This window comes from Ochotona curzoniae, unplaced genomic scaffold (genome assembly GCF_017591425.1).
Source record: "Ochotona curzoniae isolate NIBS_2020 unplaced genomic scaffold, NIBS_Ocur_1.0 contig_50, whole genome shotgun sequence".
In the NCBI taxonomy this organism is placed as follows: Eukaryota; Metazoa; Chordata; class Mammalia; order Lagomorpha; family Ochotonidae; genus Ochotona; species Ochotona curzoniae.
The window spans coordinates 6702684-6728158 of record NW_024466446.1 but is presented as its reverse complement, the minus strand read 5'-3'; the positions used below and the strand labels follow the sequence as shown (position 1 = coordinate 6728158).

Below are 25475 nucleotides of genomic sequence, written 5' to 3'. Positions count from 1 at the left end.
AGTTGACTGTGACAAAGAAAGTCTATTTAACAGAGAACTTCAAGCATCAGGACATTTTTTTCCAAGACTTAAAAACAACATAATTTATTAATTTTTCCAATTTGGATATCTGTAAAACCCACATACACAGTAAATTCAAAAGCAGCTTAATGTACCTCTATAATTTGTGCTGTTTGTTACATATTTTATTTCAAGATAGTTCAACAAAACTCATCTTACATTTTAATATTTTAAAATTAAGTTCATTTATCAAAATCTTGAGCATCTAAAAAGTTGTAAAAAAAAAAAAAAGAAAAAAACCACGAGTCAAGCCACCTATTCTGTGTTCTAAGATTCAGTAGGTCAATACAACTTCATTTGTCTATGAAGAATCGACTCTGTTCCTTTCTGGCTTTTTCAAGACTTTCAAAAGTAATCATTCCTCCTGGCAGTTGCAATTTGCTCTTGTCTGTTTCCAGTATGTCCTCTGCTTCACCTGAAATTAAGTATAGCAATAATGGAAAGTGACAAAAGGGTCATTGGAGGTGTTTTTTTTTTTTACCTGATTGCTATTTTGTTCCAGTGCCAGGCAATAACACTATATGGGGTTATGTCCCCAAATATCATAATTCAATATTTCAGCCATATTCCTTAAGAGAAGTAATGTACTTACTTAAATTGTATTTACATTTCTATAAAACATATAATTAATACAAATAATTTTTAATAGATTCTATACTACTATGATTATATAGCATCTATACTATGAGTAGTATAGCATTTATACAATTAAATATTTGCTTTATATCATTTAATTTTAAATAAATATTTATTTGGTCACCGGCTTACAAAATTTATGGAAATGTAACAAATGGTCAGTTCCTCTGAGCTAGTGTGTGAAGGAACCAAAAAGCTGGCCAGTGGAAGCTTGGTCACAGGGCCTTACTGAAATCGTCATAGGTTCAGGGGGTCCTTGAACAACAATAACAACAAAAATCAGAAAGTAGGAACTCGGATTTATCAAAGACTTACCTTTCATTCTTTGTAGAAGGGTTCCATACCCCAAGTCACACTGGTAGGCAAAGATAAAGCTTAATGGAACAATAGGGATGAGAAGGGCTGGCTTCTTTCGTTTTATTGCTCTGTTTCAAGAACAAAAAAGCAACCAATACATACACACATATATACACATACATATATTTGCAGAAAAATTGCCTATTTTTTTTTGGAAGAAAGTTCACCATTTCAGAAGTTATAAAGTTCATCTGTAACTTCTCGGGAACTAGAATTTTCTTATCCAGTATCCCTCATCTGATTGTACAGTTCTTAAGGTCAAGGTTTATGACTTGGTCATCTTTATTTTTGAGGCCCAGATTCATTTTTTAAAAGGTAAGGGGAGTGAACATTTAACTTAGTGATTGGTACACATATCCGATATCAAAGTGACTGAGTCCCAGTTCTGGTTCCTGGCTCCAGCTTCCTGCTTTTCAAACCCTGGGAGGCAGAAGTCATGACCTAACTCACTGGATTCTTGCTTCCTATGTGTTCTCATTTCCTGGTTCCAGCCCTGGCATTGCTCTATCGATCACAGGCATTTTTCTTCCTCTGTTTCTTCCTACCCTCCATTCTCAATGAGACAGAGAAAATGGCAGGAGAAATACATGAAACTATTTTAAGTATGACTACCCTGGTTCTACAGAGTAATCCCCAAAGACTGGCTGCAAGAGGTTGCTCTGTTTACATGTATACTACATGGACCAAATAGCCCACTTAATAATATGGTACTGGTAAAGATAAAATTAAGCAAATTCTTTAAGAAAACTGTATAAAGTCAATAGCAAACTTACCCAGCTGTTAGTGAGATGGTTGCAAGGCCAGAAAAAGTTCCAAAATACTTGAGGAACTCCCGAGACCAAGCAATCTGCATGGCCATTTGTCTCTCCCTCATTTCATTCTGTAACATTAGCTGCCTTTCCAGCTGAGGACAAAGCAAAAGATACAGTGTGGTTACTCACTTTTTGAAAATAACATAGAATTAGTCACTTTGCCAGTGGATTTTCCTTCTTCTGTTTCTTTCCTTCAGTTATTAAAATCCCAAGTTTTACTAAAGTCCCTCTGGACAGCTACTTCCAAAAATTCCTTGGCAGTGAAATCTTTCTGAACTACTATATGCAGAACATATACTGATAGTCAGTTTCAGTGTCTGGAAGTCTCGACTGTGTTTGATCTGTAGCTTCTATGCAAATATCACATGCATATGTAACTTTTTCTATTACGTGTGAGGGACGATCTAGGGGTCTTTAAACACAAAAACAGCTTATTGGACTTCATAAATTAACTACTTTCATGGAAATAATTTTGTCTTCCAGACCCATCCTACTGTGAATTGAAATTCATTTGAAGTACTTAGGTCTAAATCACAGCTTGATAGGGTGGTAGAGGGCTGTTACATGGAGACATCAATAGATTGTTCTTTACCATCTGTTACTTGCTCCACGTCCTTGAGCACTGGCCAGTGCTTTTCACTGCTTGAAACTTAAGGCAGGTAGAGCCCAGATCGCAGATGCAGAATGAGTACCTGAATGACCTCTTTTCTTTTTTTAAAGATTTATTTTTATTATTTTTTTTTTATTGGAAAGGCGGATATACAGAGAGGAGATACAGAGAGGAAGATCTTCCGTCCGATGATTCACTCCCCAAGTGAGCGCAACGGCCAATGCTATGCCGATCCGAAGCCAGGAGCCTCTTCCGGGTCTCCCACGCGGGTGCAGGGTCCCAAAGCTTTGGGCCGCCCTCGACTGCCTTCCCGGGCCACAGGCAGGGAGCTGGAAGGGAAGCGGGCTGCCGGGATTAGAACCCAGCGCCCATATGGGATCCCGGGCGTGCAAGGCGAGGACTTAACCACTTGCGCCACGGCGCCGGGCCCATGAATGACCTCTTTTCTAAACAAAGTGGAGAAGTCAAGCTCAACAGAAAAGTCAAGCTCAACTTTTGCAGAGTGATGCTCTTGAAGGAGAAGTGTTGTCTTGTGTTATGTTGTAGGTTTTGTTTGTGATTTTAGTTCTGAAATCATGCCCTGTAGATTGATAGCCAAAGCAGAAAGGAGAAAGTGGAGAACCCATAGTGCCAACCATTGGTTGGGGAGAAGTGGTAACATGACTCATTCTTCCCCCCGCCCCTGGCCCTGTTTCTGCTGAGAGGAGAGATAGGAAGAGGAGAATGGAAGCTTAAGATACAACCAGGGGGTTCAGTTCTTTGCTCCTCCTGGGGGTTGAAGAACTGGGGGATGTAAAGGACATCTCAGATGAATTTGGGAATCCTCTAACAGAGAGGATAGGTAGCCTGAACCCTTTGGGGAATTCTTGTGGCTATCACTTATGACAGAGCAGAAACAGTTGGAGATCAGATTTGGGCATAGAGCAAGTTCAAGGGGGCACTCTGATCACTCCAAGCTGCCAGGAAGTGTGGAAAAGCTTCCAAGGTTCTGATGTCACCTGGTGAGGAGTGCAGCAGTGAGAGCTAAGAGAAAGCAACCTGTCAGACAATCCCCAAGGTTTTGGGGCTCACAAAGGACCAGCCTATAAGAGGCCTTCCCAGGTTGATCCAACAAAAAATAATCACAAGAAGGCTTCTTTCAACCAGGTATAACTTCCCTGATGTTCATAACGAACAGAGGGGAAGGGGAGCAGACTAAATTCAACTATTTATCCTGAAAGAATGCTCTTAGAAGTAGAAATAATGAAATCTCTTATTTATCCAAATTATGGTTGCCTTCATCAGCAGAAATTGAGATTTAAGTCCTGTTAGTAACTAAAAAAATAAGTTGTGTTTTGCATAACTGATTAATGTGTGAAATGTATCCTTGCTACATTAGTCATAAAACTTAATATATAATTCATAATATTGCCCAAAGATATGAATGTGGCAATTAAGCATTTATGTTTTATCAAAAATAAGCTAGATCCTGATAAGACACAGCAGAGTCCAGGCCCAGTGGTTCAGAATCATGGCAGCATTCTGTGTGCATCTAGGAAGCTTCTCAATGTCTCAATGCTCAGACTTCCCTCTGCAGGCCAGGTAAACCAGGCGGGACTAATTAAACAGATTTGTGAAATAGAATCAGGCTTTCTGTTTTCATAAAAAACAGGTAATTTCAGTGTGAGAACCACCACCTGAAAGGAAATAACTCACAACCTTGGTTCGACTCCAAACAGATCTCCTGGGGATTCTTCAAAGACTTGGGATTTTTTTATATTAAATGAGAATTTTTTATTTGCTGTGTCTTTGTTAAGGCAATATAGACATGACAATACCTCGGAACCAAATCAAAATCAGTATTTTAGATAAGAAAAAAAAACTTAGACTAATGTTTAAAATAATACAACTATCGGGAAAGCTGTGAGCATTTTTGTTTCAATTTGTTCTACAGACATTTTATTTACTTGAGAGAGAGCCACACACAGAGAGCTTCCATATGTGGGTTCACTTCCGAATGTCCATAATGACCAGGACTTGGCTGGGCTAATGTCAGTGGCCAAAAACTCAATTTTGGTCTCCCACATTGGCAGAAGAGCCCCAACTTCCTGAGGCATTAACATTGACCTCCAGACCTGCTGAAATCAGGAGCCAGGAGCCAGAGCCGGCCATCACACAGAGCTGCTTCAGTAGGGAACATGTGTATCTTAACTGCTAGCTTAAATACCATGCCCTCTATAAATATTTTATATACTTAATGTCTAGTAAATATTTTAGGAAGAATCAGGATAAGGAAATAAGTAGAAATCGGAGCTTTTTTAAAGAAAAAAGTGAAGGGGCATTTTAATCCAATCACTACTAAAAATAATTAAATATAAGCAGTTTTGCATTATTCAGACTTTAGAAGAATTAGTGACAACATCTTGTTATGTACCTTCCAACAAAGATTACAACATAATTACATCATTCTTACTTTGAGATCAAAAGTCTTATTATAAGCAAAAGTGTTACCATACACAAAGATAAAATTAGCAGTTTAGCCAAAAAAAAAACTTTATATTAAGTTATAGATAAAAACATAAATGGACTTTCTCCAGCAGTATCAGAAGAGAACAGTAAGTTAAGCAGATAACAGAACCTGGAAATGAAAACCAAAAGACCATGAACTTCTCAATTATCTAAATTCTTTAAAGCCGCAGCTCTTAACAGAGTCTGACCCGTTACAAGAACTGTTAAGTGAAGTTGAAGAGAATTTCAGAACTTAAATAAAAATCATAAGGGCTTCTTCAGTTAGTAAATAAAGAAAGACTGATTTACTGATTGAAAGACAGAGTCAGGATGGGGGTAGTGGGGAGGAGACACGGAGAGAGAGTTCTTCCATCTGCTGGTTCACTTCCCAGATGGCCACAAAGGCCTGAGCCAAGAGCCAGGAACTTCTTCAAGATTTCCCACTTGGGTGGCAAGGACACCCTCCACTGCCCTTCCCAGGCCATAAACAGGGAGCTGAAATAGAAGTGGAACAGCCAGGACTCAAACCAGTGCCCACTGGTAGCAGCACTACAGACACTGGCTTAACTCACTGTGCCACAGTGCTACTACCCCTGGGTTTCCTTGCTCTGTAAAGGACATATTTCTTAGTTTGATCATCTTTCACTGTGTCAGTCCTTACAGTACAGAAAGAGGTCTGTCCTGCAGTCCTCAAATCTAAGAATCGTAGAACAAAGGTAGGTTTCAAAAAAATAAAGTCAGAAACAAACAATGGTATATTTGTTTCTGTTTGACTTTGCTAGTTGATGCAATAACAAAAATAACATGGCTGACTATGTGCTAAATACCATGCTGAAGATATAAATTGCCTTCCCCCTCTAAACCTGGGACTTGGGCCACATTCCACGGCTTTACTAGGAGCAATAGCAGGGATCCAGACCAGAAATGGAATAGACAGGACTCAAATTACTGTTCATATAAGATGCTGTCATTGCAGGTGTCATACACCATATCAGTCCCTTCCTCCTGCTTAGCATCTTCATCATCATCATTGTTCCTATTTAGCTGTGGACAAATCAATCAGCTTGTTAAATGGAAGAAACAGTATAGCAGAGGATAAAATATGCTACTGTTTATCATTCAAGCACATTCACATTTCTATGCATCAACTATTCTTATTAAAATGTGTCTGGCTTTATATGCTGTCTTTGAAAGAGTGTTTAAGAAACTCATTTGAGGAGGTGACTCATATCTGTTGGCACGGGAATAGAAGGAAACTTTCACTGTATATTCCTTTGTGCTTTTTCAAAAGTGTGATTCGTGTACACAGAATTGATATTTTAAAAATTGTAATTGTCTTATAAACAAAGAAATAAGAATCTGTCTGTCCCCAGGTGGCCTAGGAAGTTAGCTATCTGGGGAGCAGATAAGCAGCTAATGGAATATTCACACAATCAAATAGCCTACAGCTTTGACAATGATGTGTTATGAAAGCTATGCACAGTACTAAATACAGTGCCATGTGCAAAAATCATAATATAAATTTTCACAGATAATATGATACCAATTGGGAATACTTTTAAAAAAAAAGTAATACAAAATGACTAGAAGAAATGTCAGCTATGGCTGTAATGGCATAGTGGCAGCGTGGTAATCTTTTCCTTTTGTGTACACATATATCATATGCATTGCCTTGAGTCACTCATTACTTTTCTGTTTAAAAACTGTTAAAAGGAAAAATACAAGTAGAGACTCGTGGGTAGTAATATGCAGACTTCTCCCTCTTTTTTTTTCTACTTCGGAATCATCAACATAAAAAATAAACTATCGGCTCATCCACTCTGAAAGGACATTCCCATGTTAGCCAATGTTGTCCAGCCCATAAAACTCACAAGCTACAGTGACAATCTATTCAAGTTATATATGTTAAGCAACCTAATTCTTCAACATACACATGAACAGGCAATAGAGGGCTATCAGACAGTTGAAGGAAAACAAGAGCACACTAGGGAAGAATGAAATTAAGGAAATAAGGTACCCAGGGTAGGGAGTCAGAGATCATTCAGGACAGTATAGAACAATGGGGGTCCATGTGATTCAAATCTTCCTTCTCTAATTCTGGTCCCCTGAGGGACCACCAAATTCTCTAGTCAATTTGCCATTTTAGGCTCCACCGAGGCAGCCTTCAGAAAGAGTGATGTCAGTACCCACAACGTGAGTGAATTCCATATTTGTAATAGTGAACAAAGAGGGTAAATACCAAAGAGTACAAATCATGGAAAGTCAGGTGGAAGTCAGAATAATGGGAGAAGACGTTGGAGTAAGGCTTGAGGAAAATGTTCAGTCCATGAAAACGACTCGAACTTTAACATTGACAAGCATCACACATAATTAATCAAGAAGGTACAGCAATGAAGAATCTTTAGACAATAGATAAATTAGCATTAGAATATATGAATCAAGACTTTAGTATAAATAAGGACAATTTGCAAAGTATAAATAATAATAGTAAAATTTAACAACTGCTTTCAGAAATTTACAGACCTTATAAGAAAAATAAGAGTGCTGAAGGTTAATGCAAAGTAATTAACAAGCTTAATTATGTGTATACATTAGGCTCAATAAACACAGAAAAAACATTATAGACATTCAGAGGACACTGTATTATTCTACCATAAAATATACAAATAAATTCCACAAAGTAGAACTCACATAGTTTATACCACAGTGTTATAAAAGTAAATGTTGGGCTACCTTTCATCAAATTATAGGCAATTTTATTCTTACTTTTCACTTCTTATGGGGTTGTGGAGATTACTTAATCTTCTCAAACTCAGAGACTCACTGGGGGGAAAATAATATTAGCCTCATAACTTCTCTTATTTTCAAAATGATAAAATTAAAGACTGTTCGAGTAATAAATCTCTGGAAGGAAGTAGATGGGCTCCAAAGAGAATCAGTAAGAACTGGTGAGAACTGGGATGTGGGAGAATGACAAGGAGTAAAGGTTGTTTCCCAGGGGTTATAACCGTATTTGGAAAAAAAAAAAAGTCTTTGCAGATGTGACTAAGGACCTTGCGTTAAGATCATCCTGTGTTATCCTAGGGGATTCTAAATCCAGTGACAAGTAGTGTCCTTATTAAAGAAAAAAAATGCCTATGAAGATGGAGGAAGAGATGAGGGGCAGAACATGACATGTGAGTACACATACATAATGGGTCCTGATCAAATCACGGTAATCCACATTATCCCTTCTTTAACATTTCTTTATGAATGGGACCCCGAAGCTTTCCTCCTCCACGTCCTCATAAAATATATGTAACAGTGTATTATGAACTATATTTATTGAACTACCATTAAGAACTTGCTCTTTTGACGAAACTCTGATTTGGTACCTATTATCTAAACTTTATTTCTCCCATGCCCCAGCCTTGGTAAACATTATCTTATGTTCATATGGAGATTTTTTTTTTTTTTAGCTTTTAGGTACTAGGGAGGATATGAAGTATATGTCTTTGTCTGGCTTATCTCACTTAGCATGAAGTCCTTTAGGTCCGTCCATTTTATTGCAAATATTAGGATTTCTTTCTGTTTTATGGCTGAATAATATTCCTTTATATACATCAATGCCACATTGCCTCCATCTGTTATTCTGCCGATGAACACCTGTCCCATTTTGGTATTCTCATTCTTCTTTCCCAGTGTTTCATGATCTGGCCACTACTCAGTGTGGTGTCTATGGGTTTTTCCTTCTGTGGGCTGTCTTTGAATGATGTCCTTTCCTTCTGACATGCTCATCAATGGATAGCTGCTGGAAGTTCTCCAGTTGGCAGCTCTTACATGGACATCTTGTCTGGGTTTCAGATCATTAGTCTCTCTGCCTTGTAGACCCAGGGCTGCCCCCAAGTGGTCAGGCAGACTACTGAACTGATGACATCTCTGCCACCTCACAACTTCCCAGTCCTTGCGAATTCTGTATCTTCGAAGCTGAAGTCATTCCCTTGGTATTAGAGTTGCAATTCCCTTGTTCTCTGTATTGGTAGGTCCAATACAAACCACCTTAATTAGTGGCTTATCAAACCACCTTAATTGGTGGCTTTAAAACAACCTGTGTATTCTTTCTTGGTTCTGGAGTCCACAAGTTTGAAGTCAAGGCATGCCAGCAGGACTATGGCCTCTGCAAATGCTGTAATGAAGACACCTTCTTCAAGTCCTCCAGCTTCCGTTGGTTCTGGATATTCCTGGCTTCTGGATGTAGCACCCTAATCTCTTCCTCCAAACAGGGTCAAACGGCTAGGAAGTCAGCCCAGCCACAGCTGTGACAGGCTGCACTCATCCAGCTGGTGAAGATGTGAGTCTTCTTGGGATCTGGAAACATTGTTTTTGCAGTGTCATAGATACTGAAGTATGCAGCTCAGTAGATGATAATTCCCCGTACAGACACATTCAAACCTTGGTACAGGTCCTTAACCCCATCAGATTTATAGATCTTAACCAGGCAGTTGCCAAGGCCTTTGGTTTCCTTACAGCTCTAGCTTTCCCCATGTCGGTGGCTAGACAGATATAGGCAAAACCAAGGGAGTGGCTGCTGCACTTCTGATCCAGATCCCTGCTTCTGGCCTGGGAAATCAGTGGAGAATAACTCAAGTCCTTGGGACCCTGAACCTATGTGAGAGACTCAGAAGAAACTCTTGGCTCCCAGCTCTGGGCCGACAAAGCTCCTGCCATTGCTGCCATTTGGAGAGTGAACCAGTAGATGGAAGATCTCTCTGCCTCTCCTCTCCTTGCTTTTCTGCCTTTCCAACAAAAATAATAAAATCTTTTTCTTGAAAAACAGAATAAATGAGACTAACTGCAAAAGCCAGTTTGAGGGGAAATGATGCCAGAGATGGGAACATAGAGGTCAAGAAGGTCAGGCAGCAAGGACTGAAGGAAAAGATGGGAGATCTCACAGGACCTCACGGGTCATTGTGTTTCAGATATTCTCTCAGTGATGTTGAAAGCCAGTGGAAATTTTTGAGAGAGCAAAAAAATAACACATCGTTATCATTACATGTTAACATTACACAGTTAGGTCTTCTTGGATCCATAAAAATAAAAAGAGTAAATAAGTATTATAAGAACTTTTTAAGTTATCTCCACCTTCATAAACTCTCCTAATATTTGCTATTGTGACTTGACAGCTGCTCATTTATAAGGCTTAGGAAGAACACCTTAATAGATGAAGTACATCTGTGCTTATTTTGAAGAAAACCAACAGAAAAGAGAACAGGGTCAATTGTGTAAAAAGTCTCTTCGGGAAGGAAGAACTCCCAAGTGTCAGAGAAGGTGCTGGAAAAGAAAACAGGCAGAATTCTAGGCCTGTAGATAGAAAGGCATCTTCCAGAGGCAGTTCTCTATGGGTTCTCACATTTCTGTAGGCTCTACCAAGGCATCAACTGTTACTCACAATGTGTTTACAAAGATACTTTTATGTCTTAGGACATAAGAAAAGTACCTCAAGGGAAAAGAATTGTATAAGATTTGGGAAACCTTCGTTCAGACCTTGTCTCCGGTAGTGCAAGCTAAGGCATGTCTAGGTGTCTCCTTGCATCTTCTCCATGGCTCCCATGGAACTTGATGAAGAACGAGGGGAACTGACAGAAGAAAATGCTAACACATGACCACTGCTACAGATATGAGTGATTTAAGCCTTCTGTCTCTGATTCTGGAGGCCAGCATCTGCATGCACAAAACTTTCATAGGTCACCCCACTACTCTGAATGTGGGAAAAACTAACTCCCCACAGTGTACAGTTGCTCAGATTGTGGCTGTGTTTAGCAGTAAGAGAGGCATTAGGAAGCCTCCTGGGGTGGTGGAAGTGTTCTGTTGATTTGGGTGGTAATTATAGAAATATGAAGATTGAAAGAAAGTAGTCACACTGTACACTTAAGATGTGTGCACCTTAAATTATCCTTTAATGTAAGAAGTACATTCATCTTAAAGAACTTGTGGAGAACAAGTGTAATAACAGACAAAGCAGTTAGCACTAATCCAGGTGAGAGCAAGGGGTTGGGAACAGTGAGGAGACAGTTGGATGCTGGATATACCTGGAGTGTGAGGTACAAATGATTTTCAGATGGACTGAATAGAGTGGTGTAAGAGGAGAAGAGATGGAGATGTCTCAGGGTATGCAGTCTGAGAACAGCATAGTAGTACCATTTACAGAGAGAGGGGAGAGTGCCATATCAGCAGATTTAATAGGGTGATATTGAAGAATTCTGTTGTGGACACATTTCTGTGAGATGTTTATGAACCTCCATGTGTCAAGTAGGAAGGTTAATAGCTCAACCTAGTTATAGACAAAGCCTAGGAAATATTCATCTGGAGGTATTAAATAGGTGGTATTTGAAATTATGTGATTGCCTAAGAAGTAAGTATAGATGATAAGATAAAAAAACAAGGCCCATCTAAGCCAAGGCCACTGCTGGACAGTGTAGCAGTCAGGGAGGAGTGGGAACCCAGGAACCTGAGATGGCATGGTTTTCCAGAAATGTGTGCAGTATATTTTCTAAAGAGGGAGTGCTCAGCGGTCAACTACGTCAAAAGTGTAGAGTTAGTTGTGACAGGTGTGCTGAACTGTCAAAGGCTTAACTTTAAGTAGTAAACATTGGAAACCTTGCCCATTATACAGAGAAAACCTTCCACATCACAGGGCATGTGGAGATAATGCATTAAAATCTATATAAGGTCATTTTTGTTTACAAGAGATGGTATTTCTGCGTTGGAAAGAAAAATGAGAGTGCCTCACAAACTGGCCTGTTCTTTTACCATCCCTTGAGATTATGGCCTAGAATGTGTAAGAAGAGACTCCATGAGGAGTGGCCCTAGAATAAACTTAACCCTTCGCCACCCTGGTCATAAAGAAATAGAGAAGTCAATGATTCTCTTAACTGTTCTTTAATGATCTCCCAAATCTGTGAAGAAGGATCTCTCCTTGAGGCGATAGTAGCGCCACATATGTGGCGCCATCAACAACATGGCAATAACAATAGTGCTCATCTCCTAAGTTGTTAACCAGGATTACAGGCATTAATTTATATGGAGCTTTGAACAGTTCCCAGTTCCCACTAAGTGCTAAATGAAAAGTAGATGTGTGTTAGAGTACCACTATGTTGTCCCTTTCTTCCAGCAAAACACACCAGGAACATACCCAGAGTTAGAAAAATTGGGTTAGATAAACACGTTGCAGTGAAGGAGATAAATACTTGGTTATCTGGAGGCATTTCAGTAACAGCAAACAGAAATGGCTTATCACAGGACCCACACAGGGGAGCACTCAAAAGATGGTCTGAGCAGAGCATTGTCAGGGAGAGGCAAGCATGGTTATCATCTGAAGCAGAAGGAATGAAGCAGGGAGATATGATTGGAAAAAAAAATGGTAACATCCTTCTTACTAGCTTAGGGAAATGCTTGGTCATTACTGTGGTTTGAACAACCTTCATTTTGTCATCTACACTCGGAGATGATCACTTAATGGTCTTGTGGCTTTGTTATTGTTTTGATTTTTCTTTTTTTGTAGAATGGCCTTGACCGACAGTGATGTGCTCTGCAATTCCTTATTTTCTACCGGAAAACACCATTGCAACCCACTTGATGGTGCCCAGTCAGCCCCCCGATTGTGATGTGCTTTAAAGGGGTGACGTGGATAGGTTTTATAAAGATTTTCACAGACACTTTTGAAGCTATATGTATAATAGGTCACGAGCGAGAACCTGGAGTTAGAGCAAGGCTAAGCTGGGAAATCTCCCACTTGCTTAGTCCTAAACATGCCTATAATCTCTGCTTTTCAAAGGAAACACTCTCTGGAAGTTCTCAGAAGGATTGAGAATTCCATAGGTGACCCAAAGCAAGCCCAGAGGGTAAAAACAGGAAGAGACAGGAGTTTGCTGCTAACTTCTAGAGAGAGGTGAGTCAGTTTATACTCCAGGGTGAAATAGCACTATCCTGTGGGACATGGTGGAAATGTCAGCTTCCCCGTGGTTGAACTTCCTGCCAGAATGCATGCCAGGAAAATGGAACTGCCAAGAGAGATACCATGGAAGAATCAGGAATGAGTGTCAATTATACCAGAAATGTGAAATTCCCAATAATGTTGGTATAGCATGGCAACTAACATGTCAAGACATCTTCAGAGTCAAACAGTCATTGAGGAAATCCAGTAGTCACAGGAATGAGTGTAGGCTGTCAATAAGGTTCTCGACCCTAGGTGCCAGACCTGTCTGTTTCAGGCCAGGAGAGCACTTTTGTTTAAAATCCAAATAAAGTCAACTCTGTCCCTAGTTCAATTCTTGCTTATGTTTTGTTTGCCTTCCTTCGTGTAAAATCGATCTTGCAAAATCCTCAGGCTGCCAAAGGGAGACCTAAACATACTAGGACCCTTTTATCAGAACTGTCCAAGGTAGCCAGATGTGGGACCAGTTTTAGAGTCTGAGCGTTCACAGAGCGGTCTCAAGCAGACAGGTTACAGGACCTGCTGATGTTTCCCGACATGCGATGCAAGGGCGGCACACAGACACCATCGCATCATTCTCACCTTCTCCTCACAAGCAATGCTTATCCTACTTGGCATTCCTGAACCCATCAAATCAAGTAGGGGGTTGATCAAAATCTCAAACACAGCCTTCTTTGGGAACCAGTTGCCTGATACTAACTGTGATGTTTTCCTAAGTTGCAGCTTCATCCACTTCTGAAATGTGCCCAGTTACACCTGCTTTGCAAAGCTGTTGTGAAACATAGAGATACAGGTAAGAAGGGAAACCCTGGAGGGAGTGGATTTTTGAAATGTCTTCAAAGTATAAAGTGACTAGATCTTAGAACTTCCATTTGCTCAACAATATTCAGCTGTCTGAATGTTGTAACAAAAGAGACACATCTTCTTTTGCCTACTTATATCTCTCCATTCTAAATCTCAAAGCAGCAGATTTTTCTAGAAACAGCAATTAAAGGACACACAAAAAATCTCAAAAGCCAGACAAAAATGCTTTGCTGAATTTATGTTCACCATAAAAGACCCTAAGTGATTAGAAAAATTAAAGGTCTGTTGCAGTTAATGCCTCATTAACTTGTTCTAAAATCATTGAATAAAAGCTAAGAGAAGGAAATCATACATTTCTACAGTGATAAATTCATCTTGATTATCACTGTATTACTCCCGCAAGTAGGACATCTTGGGTTCCTATCAAGAAAATTCCACAATAACAGTTTATCACAAGTAATTAGCTATGTTTGGGGGTACAGAAATGATGCCACATTTTTGTTTCCCCCTTGGTGAGTGGTTTGAACAGTATCCTCCTTCTCTCCCCTGCCCACTACTTACATATCACAAGAAATAGCTGATTTGAACAATGAACATCTCATAGTAGTAACACGTTTAAAGGCCTTCTATATTTCGTATACCCCAGTTGATTTTTAGTTATTATGATTGTGTAAACTCTGGATATATTAAAAAAAAAAACTTTAGTAGTAGTTAATGGTGCTGAAAATCTCAACAAAGATTCTAAATTATCCTAACATTATTAACTTCTACAGCATGGTGACCCCATTATGAAGGAAAGGGTTAGAGAAGAACCTGGACCACGTTGCCAGAGGACATGTGGTAGAGACTTTAGGATGTCTGTGTGGCAGCAAAATGGAAGCAGACAGGGAATGTCAAGGTGCCTCCCAAACGCAAAGCATTCTGACTCTGTGAGGTGATAAAGTGTAACTGGGTGGCGTATGCTCAGATACAGCAAGACCATGAAAGGGTGGCGTGGTTCAGGGCCTTATCCTGCCAGCGACCTTCCAGACGTAATATGCTTTTAGTTTCAAAGAGGACACAGATACGAAATATCTTAGAAGACCAGGAGAAGTGGTCCAAAGAGACATCAGCTCTGTTAAGCCAAGGGAAGTGGTACCAGGCTCTGTGGGACGAAGGGACTGAAAAACATAAGCTGTGTTCTTCCCTTGGGGTTGTCACTGCTTTGAGTCCCCTGGGAAAGAAAGTTCTAGAAAACTGGCTTTCCAAGTGATTCAATTCAGATTTAGAAAGCTTTTGATTTGCTTTTTTGTTTTTAAGATTTATTTATTTTTATTGCAAAGTAGGATGTACAGAGAGGAGAGACAGAAAGCTCTTCCGTCTGATGATTCACTCCCCAAGTGACCACAACAGCCGGTAATGCACCGATCCGAAGCCAGGATCCAGGAGCACCCTCTAGGTCTCCCACACGGGTGCAGGGTCCCAACGCTATGGGCTGTCCTTGACTGCTTTCCCAAGCCACAAGCAGGGAGCTGGATGGGAAGCGGGGCTGGTGGGATTAGAACTGGCGACCGTATGTGATCCCGGTGTTCAAGGCGAGGACTTTAGCCATTAGACCATCGCACCAGGCCCTAGCTTTTGATTTCATAACATCAGCACACTGGCATTTCCCTCCCCCTGCACCCCACATTGTGATGGAGTATGAATGAGAATGGCAAACAGGCGTGCCTCAGGGAGTCTCACCAGACAGATCCATGACCGAAACATCTCATTCTCCATCTTGAAGATTTGGAGAATTCCATCATGTTTAAATATTTTTATTGAAACACAACACCAATGTGATGTTAGATACTGGGTGGCATTTTACCACAAAAAAGTGACCAAGCCAAAATATGTCACTTTGGCATCCTGATTATTTTGATCTACGAGAAATTAAAAGTCTACCGCATGCAGGAAAGTTTCCTACTATCCCTTTAGCTCTTTAAAAGAAAGTATAAATGTCCCCTTTGCTAAAGGAGATTTGTTTTTACCTATCCTTATTAGAAAGAGAGCTATGTATTTTTTTTTATTGGAAAGTCAGATATACAGAGAGGAGAAGAGACAGAGAGGAAGATCGTCTGCCCATTGATTTACTCCCCAAGTGGCCACAAAAGCCAATCTGAAACCAGGAGCCAGGAGCTTCTTCCTGATCTCCCATGCGGGTGCAGAATCCCAAGTCTTTGGGCTGTCTTCAACTGCTTTCCCAGGCCACAAGCAGGGAGCTGGATGGGAAGGGGTGCTGGTGGGCACAAACTGGCACCCACATGGGATCCCAGTGCATACAAGGTGAGGACTTCTGTCGTTAGGCTAACACGCTGGGCCCAAAAAAAAAAAATCTTTATTCACCATGTAGTTCGTTCCCTTGCTTCCCCATGATATGTCTCCATGCATCTCTTTTAGCCCTCAAATCTCTATATTTTTCTGTAGCTCAAAATGAAGTCTCAATCACCAGGCTGCTTCTTCAAGCCTTGTACCTATAGAAACATCCCAGACACGTGTACACTGTTAATGTTGTTTTGCTTAGGGCAGCGTTGTGATGGAGAAGGTGAAGATGCAATTTACAATGCCGGCATCTCCTGTCAGGAGCACCAGTCCTGCCTGCTGCCAGTGTACCTCAGTGAGGGTCCCAGACCCCATGTTTCTATTTCACCTTTGGTACATAAACTTGAACTGAACCTAATCATGAACTTAAAACTAACGTAATGAATTTACTAAACAAATTAATTATGTGTGTTTAATGAACATGAGCCAAATATTTTCTCTTCCAGGAAAACAATCACATGAAATAATTTTAATTATCAGAACATACAAACATCACTTTTTTAAAGTGTTTTTTTTAATGTTTATAAGCTCACATCCCCTTGGGCAGCCTAAAGTAACAACCACTGTCCTGACCATGGAGGGATACATCTGGGCCTGAATGCCCAAAAGGGGTTCAGCTAGGACTGAGGACCTAGTCACTGGAATAAGAGATGTGACTAACTGCCTAATACTGGTCCTCTTCCCTGAAAGAAAAAACAACAATAAGAAAATACTAAGTTGTGATCTATCTTTATTTCAAAAAAAAAAATTGGGAACAGGACTCTGATTACCCAAAGTTTCTTTAATCAAAACATTGTCTTGTTTCTTTTCTTCACCCTTTTCCCTGGGGTCCCATTTAATAGGAAAGCAGTTAAAAGACTTGCCACCACAGACAAAAAGGATTGTTTGGACACTGCATATCAATCAAGATTTTTGCTTAACTTCTCCTTTGATGCACTAGCAAAGACATGCCACATTCCACCCCCACTGGCCCATCCCATTCCATATGGGGGTGTTTGTTCTGGGGAACCCTGGAACAGCAGTTCAGTGCCAGCCCAGCCTGTTGGCATTCACTCAGCATTCACTCTTCTCTGTATATCTGCCTTTCCAATTAAAAAAATGAATCTTTTTTTAAAAATGAATATGCAGAGGCTGTCTGATCCTCAGGTCTGGTGTTTCCATTGTTGAGTGGGCCAACGTGGACAGAACATCTACAAGGAAACATCCACATGGTCCTTGAACGTCCTCTACTGGTCGATGCTGAAAAGTAGCCTCTCTCCCAGACACAGGGCAGGCTGGCAAGCCACTCCCTGTAGACCTATGGTGGTTGAGTTTATACATTAGTAAGTCAGAGCAAGGGAAACCACAACTCCGCTTCCTCAGTCTCCTCACAGACCCACTGCACCCCTCCCAGCATCCCCACGGGCTCATCTGCACCCTCTCCGTGGAACACCCAGGGCCTAGAACACTGCTACCAATAGCATGCACCTCGTTAGCTTGGTCCCTTGGAGGAAGTGTGTGCTAGACCCTGGGAGCTGAGGGCATCAGGGCAGCCCCCGTGGCACCTGTGACAGCCAACAGCAACATGCCTACAACCAGCAGGGCTCTCCAGAGGCCAGGGCAAGAAGCCGTATTCATTCTGCAATGAGGAGGGTAAAAGCCCTGCCTGTCTTGCTCTGTCCCGCACCTTGTCCCCTGCTTAGAGACGGCACCATCACCCAGAACTGCTAGGCTCACCCCTGAGACCCTCTGGTTAAACCGCTAGGTTTGCATTCAGAATTCAAGGCATTGTGTTTAAACAAAGTTTCCAGTGCAAGTGGAGAATTTGGGGAACCTTGAGCTAATTCAAGAAAGCATGGTCCTGTCCCACCTTCCCTCCCCGAATCTTATGCCTGCATACCACTGTGTAGCTAAATTCATGTGTTCCCTTGTAGTGCAAAATTCAGAGAGCAAAGAAGATGAAGCAATTTCTTGCTACATCAGCACCACCTGCTGGACAGACCACAAGAACACTCTTTATTCGCTTTCTAAGGGATTCTGTGGTCACTGGATGACCTGGGCATCAGAACATGTTTCCCCCCCTCATTTCTGGAGGCTGGAAATCCAAAGGCAGCGTGTCTGCAAGTTTGGCTGTAAAGGACACATCTGTTACAAGTCTCTTTCCTGGTCTTGTAGATGGCTGACTTCACATTAACACAATATTCACCCAAACGCCTACTTCGGTGTCAATTCCTTCTTAAAGGCTACCCTGATAACTCTCTTAAACTTAATTTTGTCTATTAAAACTCTATCCACAAATAAGAGTTAAGATTTCAACACATATTTCAGAGGGAGACATTGCTGTCAACAAATAACATACCTTGGTTAGAAAGGGGACAGTTATTTACATGATGCTCATCTCTTATAAAAATGAATATGCGTTGGACCCAGCGCTGTAGCCTCTTGGCTAAAGTCCTCTCCTTGCATGCGCACAGGAATCCCATATGGGTGCCGGTCCTAATCCCAGCAGCCCCGCTTCCCATCCAGCTCCCTGCTCGTGGCCTGGGAAAGCAATCGAGGACGGCCCGAAGCCTTGGGACCCTGCACGCATGTGGGAGACTTGGAAGAAGCTCCTGGCTCCTGGCTTTGTATGAGGGCAGTTCTGGCCATTGTGGCCACTTGGGTAGTGAATCAACAGACAAAAGATTTTCCTCTCTGTCTCACCTCTTCTCTGTATATCTGCCTTTCCAATAATAAATAAATAAATAAATCTTTTTTAAAAAAACAAATATGCAGAGACTGTCTGATCCTCAGGTCTGGTGTTCCCATTGTTGAGTGGGCCAACGTGGACAGAACATCTACAAGAAAAGAGTCCATTTGCTGGTCACATGAAAACCATGTATTTGAGGGGCATGGTTGGCTTTGGCCTAGTGTCATCTCAGGTTCTGATAAAGAAGAAGTGGCAAACCCTTTTGGGGAAATTTGATTACCTACCTTGCAGCCTAAAAGAATATTCTGACTCAGTAGTGCCCTGCATCCACTGAGGTTCCCCTCCGTGCCTAAGTGTGGTTCCTCCCTGGTTCAGCTGTGTCACACCTTGGCACTGGGCAGCTAGAGCTCAGTGCTGTTCTTGAAGCCCTGGTCTCATGGGTTAGTGCCAGGAGACCCCGAATCGCCCTGCCCACACGGTAGCTGGGAAAGTCAGGAAGGCCAGACTCGGTCTGCCCTTGGCTCTTTGCAGCGTAGCCTCCTTCCCACTACCACAAAGGCAGTTGTGTCCCCAGCGTTGGCCCAGTGTGACACGAAGGCAGCGAGCACACAGCACGTCACAGCGTGTCCATCGGTCCCCTGGGAGGAGGAGGCAAGAGCAGACCACCTCGACCCCTGCTCCTGCAGCATGCCGGGCTGTGAATGATTCATACCAGTTAATATTTGGTCTCCCCTTGGTCACAGTACTCTGTGACAATAATTAGTTTACCCATCTTTTCAATTGCTCCACCCCCTTCCCCCCCAAAAAGAAATGTTCCTCTTACCCAAGACACCGTTTTCACTTTTTAGCAACAACAAACAGTGTAAGGGCCATTTTGTCAGCGACTTCAAGCGCTGTTCATGCAAAGAGTATCACCTTGGCTTGTGGTCCTTATTGCATCTTCAAACCCCACTCTCTCTCTTTCTCTCTCTCCTTCTCCTTCTGTCTCTTCCCCTGTCCTTTCCTTCCTTTCCTCCTCTCTCTCCTTCTCTCATGCCTGCTTCACTCTTTCTCTTATAAGGACAAAGCCCCCAGTGATTAAAGTGGATGATCTGTTTCCCCACATGAGAACTTTTAAATGGTCACACTGAAATGTCCCTCTTGTCCAGGAAGGCAGCCTAGCCACAGGCCCTGGGGGGTCAGGTCCCAGATTCTGTGTTGTGTGTCTGCAGATCTTTCCACAGGAATGGACTGGACATTCACACAGACCCATTCACCGGATGGTGACTCATCCATTTCGTCTTGTCTTTGAGGATGGAGTGCCAAGATCACCTTCCCTGAGGACTCGGAGGAAACACACTGCTGGAACACACACAGTGACAACGGAATCCTTGGGGCCACACGATCGTTCAGCACTGCCACACGTACCTGAAGCCGAGAATTCATGAGCATGAACTCCTGCTGATTTTTCATGTTTTCATTCACAGATTTTGAAAATACAAATCCCATCTTGACCTAAAGTGCAAAACAAACAGCGAAGAGATTCAGAGCAAGATACTCCATGCATCCTGATGTTGTGTGCTTTACGCGACCACACGCTTATGACAAAGTAAGGGGAAAAAATTCCCAGGAACGCACTGTGGGAGTCTCGTTATTGCTCTTAGCCACTCCTGTGACCACAGGCCTAAGTGGCCAATGTCTCTGACTTAAGGTAAGACCAGCTGACTGAACTTGAGGAGTTCCAGAATCTCGCCTTGCTCTGTAAGCTTATAGTTTCATATCTCCTAATTTTTCTTCTCACTATTAATCTTGAAGAAAATTGATTTTTTTTAAAAAAAGGAAAGAAATAAAAGGGTAAAAAAAAACTAGAAGAATAACATGAAGAGAAAGAAAAGAAAAAAAAACCTGCTTTTTTTTTTAAAAGAAGATTTATTTATCTATTTTTTACTACAAAGTCAGGTATACAGAGAGGAGGAGAGACAGGGGAAGATCTTCCATCCGATGATTCAATCCCCAAGTGAGCCGCAATGGCCGGTGCTGTGCCGGTCTGAAGCTGGGAACCAGGAACCTCTTTCGGGTCTCCCACGTGGGTGCAGGGTCCCAAAGCTTTGGGCAGTCTTCAACTGCTTTCCCAGGCCACAAGCAGGGAGCTGGATGGGAAGGGGAGCTGCCAGAATTAGAACAGGTGCCCATATGGGATCCCGGCACATTCAAGGGGAGGACTTTAGCTGCTAGGCCACGCTGCCGGGCCGAAAAACCTGTTTCTTAAGACCTCTATTCAGTTATTTACTTTCACTTTCAGAAGATAGAACTATTGTATGTGACAATGTGGCCAGTATGTTTTTTATTTAAGTATTGATTTATTTGAAAGGCAAAGTGGTTCAGTCACTTCCCAGATGCTCTTAACAATCAGGGCCTGGGGCAGGAGGTGAAGGGGTAAAGGGTGTGGTGGGAGTGAAGCCATGAGCCTGGAATTTCCATCCAGGTGTCCCACGTGGGTGTTAGGAATACAAGTGCTCAGGCCATCCACTGCGGCCTCCCAGGGAGCCAGACCGGAAGCCGAGTAGCCAGGAGTTTTAACCCGTGCCCACGCCACTTTCCTCTTTAGTAGGCTGTTGCAATAAGTTATGGGATGTCAGGACAGAGTAGCCATTCTGCATATTTTACGGCCCAGATTCATTAGTGTTCTGTGAGGAAGGCCAGGGAGAGCTTCCATTGTTACCATTACCATCCTGGGTTCTGGCTAACTAAGAACAGGACTGCGGAAGAGAGGATGCCGTGTCAGGTGGAATTGGGTTACCACCTGCTAATGAGGCTCCAAATGAGTAGAAGGTGCAAGCCAGATTTTTCCCTTATGAGTGAACTTGAAAATGTTCATGAGAAATGAAAATTACAATATAAGTCTACTAGGGTGCAAATAATTTTTTGAAATCCATATATAATATTGCTTTTACATTTTTAATTTATTTTTCATTTTTATTTGAAAAGCAGAGACACAGAGATCTTCTATCTGTTCATCCCATCCCCAGATAGATGCAGCAGCCAGAGCTGAGCCAGGTCAAAGCCCAGGAAACACCTGCTCAAAGCTAACACAACACACACATAGGTATAACACATATACAATACACATATAACATGCATAACACACATATAACACACATGTTTTCCTGTGCTTTTTGAGGAGACTTCATGTACATGGATTTCCTTTTGGGTTGTTTGGCAGCAAAATCAATGAACCTTTTAATTCCATTTTTCACCCACTTTCCAGCGTGGGCTCATTCCTGCTCTGGCTTCCCCATGGCACACCCTGCCGTGAACAGGGCAACCCGAGTCAGAGTTGGCTTCCAAATGGCCAAGCCCTGAACACATGTGGGAGGGGAGCTTTCTCGCCCCTTCACCACCATCCCACTGCCAGGCCCTCCAGGTCTCTCCCTGAGAGAGGGGAGGGAAAGACCTAGCAACTTTCCCTTCTTCCAAGCATTCACAGACCCCCCCATGCTCAAGATAAGAGTAACATATGCTGTTAATGATTTCCTCAAGCCCGGGGCCATGAAATCAGCAACCATGCTCCACATTGGGGATCTCAGGGTGACTCTGTTGGGAGCAACACTCTCCCTTTCTCTCACCCCTCCCCCAAAATACAGGGGGAAAAAAATTGGAAGCAATTGTCTCAAGCACTTTCCCCTCATACCTCGACCCTCCCCACCCTAATCAGTGGTCCACATGAGTATACAAGCTTCTCCACTATGTAAAACAACATCAAAAATAAAATAAATTGATGTATTTTTTAAAAAGCTTGAGTAGGGCAAAAGCTTGGCGCAGACTCCCTACCACCACTTGTTTTTCTCCCGCTTGTAAGACATTCCTTTGACTGCAGGCATCTAGCAGAAAGCTGTGCTCCTCGCCACCCCGCCCCAGGGACACAGCCTGCACATCAAGGAGCTGCTGTTCCTTGGGGTGCTCTTATTTGGAAGAGGGTAACGTGCGCTTTCAATGGGGAGCAGCAATCATGGGGAGAAGTAGAACTGTCTAGAAAGTTAGGATTCAGACTTACCTCCTTCTTGGTGCCTTGAATCTGTGTTAGTAATCGGTTGGCAGAGAGAACAGTCACCCTATGGAACACCACACCTTGTCAACTTTGCCCTCTCCCTCACAAAGCCATTTCCCTAGGTCCAAGTATTCCTCAAAGTAAACCCAACCCTCTCAGCTTTTCCGTTCCTGCTCACAAAAATATACATCAGAACATCAGCAGTCTTACACTAGCAATAACTTGGGTTTCACTCATTTGTGTAAGGTAAAGTCTTGCAAAAATTCGAGTGTTGCAGCTTAAGTAAAACCACTGCCTTGCAAAGCCTGCCATGGGGACCCATTCCTGCCTGACCCAGCTGCTCCACTTCCCATCCAGCTCCCTGCTAATGACCTGGGAAAGCAGCACAAGTTGGCGCTAGTGTTTGGGGGCTCTGCCACCTAGGTGGGAGACCCTGGTGGGGTCTTCCTGGCTCCTGGCTTCCGCCTGGCCCCGCCCTGATCATGAGAACCATCCTGGCAAGAAACACTTTATCTCAGGCAACAGACTTGTCGCTGGTAATTCACACTGGGAGCCTAGAGGGCAGAGGGTCCCCCTGGTGACCCTTGAGACCTTGGAAGGGCTCCTGGCTGTAACATCTTGGCCTCATCTGTGCTGTAGGTTGCTATGACAGTTTTATCAAGGGCACTTCAAAAAGTTCATGGGAAAACGAAATGAAAAGTAAATCTGATTTTGGCCCTGCCAAGTTGACGAAATTCATGCAGGAAAGTGTCTTCACACAAAGTTCGTGGAAAATATGGTAAAGTACCCTCATATTTCTGGGGAGCAGAGTTGGCGCTGCAAATGAAAGCCACTTTCCCCTGGTTACCCCTGAGAAATCTAGATTGAATTGCTATGGTGCCTAAAGTAATAATGACGTGCTCTAAACTCATTTCCGGATCAAAGGACACATCACCTGGATTTTTTAATCCCCTCACACACTCAGAACCATTTCAGTAAACTGGATTCCACTCGAGCTAGGCCATTTCCCCTCATGCAAATTCCAGGGCGAAGACCGCAGCTTCCGGGGGAGTTTTCTGTCGTTAGCTCCACCCTCCGGCATTGCTTTCAATCGCAATCATTGGGACATTCCCCAGGCTGGCCTTGGAATGCTGACTGGCCCTGCCCGCCCTTCCCGGACTCGGTGGTAGCGATCCCCAGCGACCGTGATCCGAAGACTCTCACGGACAATCCGGGGTGGACAGCTGGCGCTCACGCCGCGCCGGCCCGCCCTCCCCTCCCCGCCCGCGGCCGGCGCTCACTCACTGGGCAGCAGTGACCAGGCGATCGCAGAGAGAAGGCCTGCAGACTCCGGCTCCCAGAGCCCGTGCCTTGTCCCTGCAGAGCCGCCGAACACTGGGTGACGGGCTCGGCCAATCAGCGCATCCCTGGGCTTAAAGCACCCAGGAAGCCGCGAGACGTGCGTGGACGGGAGATGGCAGCGTACACCAGGCCATCTCAGAACCGCAGAATGGCAAAGCCTTGTACAATGATCATCTTGAAAGTGACAGATGGGTGGGACCAGGAAAGAGGAAAAAAAAAACAAAACATGTGATCAGAGTTACTCAGATCCATTTCTTCTCGGGCCTACCAGTATTTTATTATTTTGGATATTTCATAGAAAGACAAGCCCACTATACATGGCCTTTTTTTGCATCTATCTCCAACTGAAAAAAATACTTTCAGCATTCACTCAGGTTTTACTATGTAGTAGTATTGCCCTTCCTGTGGTGAAGTAATATCTCAGTGTACAAAAATTTTGTTTATTTCTTCAAAATTCAGAAACATTTCTTTGGATTGCCTCCGTTTCTTATCATGAATGATATTGCTAAGGTTTTCTTTTCTTTTCTTTTCTTTTCTTTTCTTCTCTTTTGTACCCATGGTTTCTCTCCTCTTGGGTCTATATGAGACGTTCTCCATTGTCGAGCGCACTTCAAGTTATCTAAGCTCCATGCCTCAGTCCCCACCTCTTTAAGACAGATGGCATGATGATTGGCAAATCTGAACGTGCTGGCATAGGTGAATGACCAAGATAGTGTTTGGTAATTTTAAGTCTTCATTTTACTATTGCTGCTGTTTTTTTTTTTTTTTAATTACTATCATTGCATTCTGTTTTTGTTAATTTGATAGTTTTTAAAAAGAAGTGATATTCCTCTGGCACGTTCAAGTACAGCCATACATTGAGCCAGCACTTTCCAATTACTCTCACTCTGCCATATTCTGTAAGGAAATAAAATGATTCATTGCCCAAAGCTGGTGTCCACACCCTTCAATGCCAGAGCCACAACCTGCAAGGCTTTTCCCTGGTTGTACTTTGTTAAAGGAATATCCCAGCTTCACTCACAGCTCTCTGTTCTCATGTCTGGTCCGGGCTTCCCCATGACCTTTGGCTAATTCCGATAGGAAATGACCTTATCCAGTCACTGCTGAACCTGTTGGACAGGAAGCCTCAGGAACAGGGTTCAGGCTTGAAGCCATTCCCAGAACACTGCCTCCAACTTCTTCTTCATTTCCAGAAAAGGAGCACATTTTCTTCTTCGGATTGGCTAAAACTGGTTTCTGGTTGCTCTTTGAGCGGGAAAGTTTGAACTTTGTGCTTATACTTCCTTAATTTAGTGAACTCACATGACATTGTGAAATCCTATAGTATAGGTTATCTGGCTGCAATATTCTGCTCTGGAACA

At 42.6% G+C, this 25475-nt stretch overlaps 1 protein-coding gene across 2 annotated transcripts; it reads right to left on the bottom strand.

Annotated features, from left to right (window-relative positions):
* Positions 1 to 54: 54 nt before the first annotated feature.
* Positions 55 to 24290, bottom strand: PLGRKT (plasminogen receptor with a C-terminal lysine). 2 transcript variants are annotated; one of them, XM_040988884.1, is made up of 6 exons: positions 24058 to 24290; positions 22780 to 22837; positions 20154 to 20240; positions 1827 to 1957; positions 1012 to 1121; positions 55 to 475 (listed from the first exon to the last, which is right to left on the bottom strand). In XM_040988884.1, exons 3-6 carry the CDS (start codon positions 20232 to 20234, stop codon positions 354 to 356), a joined length of 444 nt encoding a protein of 147 aa, XP_040844818.1. In that variant the 5' UTR covers positions 20235 to 20240; positions 22780 to 22837; positions 24058 to 24290; the 3' UTR covers positions 55 to 353. The 2 variants fall into 2 exon arrangements, with proteins under 2 accessions (XP_040844818.1, XP_040844819.1); XM_040988885.1 differs by lacking the exon at positions 22780 to 22837.
* Positions 24291 to 25475: the final 1185 nt, after the last annotated feature.

What these genes read in the sequence shown, in the direction of transcription:
- PLGRKT (XM_040988884.1), bottom strand. Translation starts at nt 20,234, where the DNA reads ATGGGATTTGTATTTTCAAAATCTGTGAATGAAAACATGAAAAATCAG. An exon ending in ACCATCTCACTAACAGCTGG is followed by an intron (nt 1,122 to 1,826) that starts GTAAGTTTGCTA and finishes TTCTTGAAACAG; the next exon opens with AGCAATAAAACGAAAGAAGC. An exon ending in CCTTCTACAAAGAATGAAAG is followed by an intron (nt 476 to 1,011) that starts GTAAGTCTTTGA and finishes ACTTAATTTCAG; the next exon opens with GTGAAGCAGAGGACATACTG.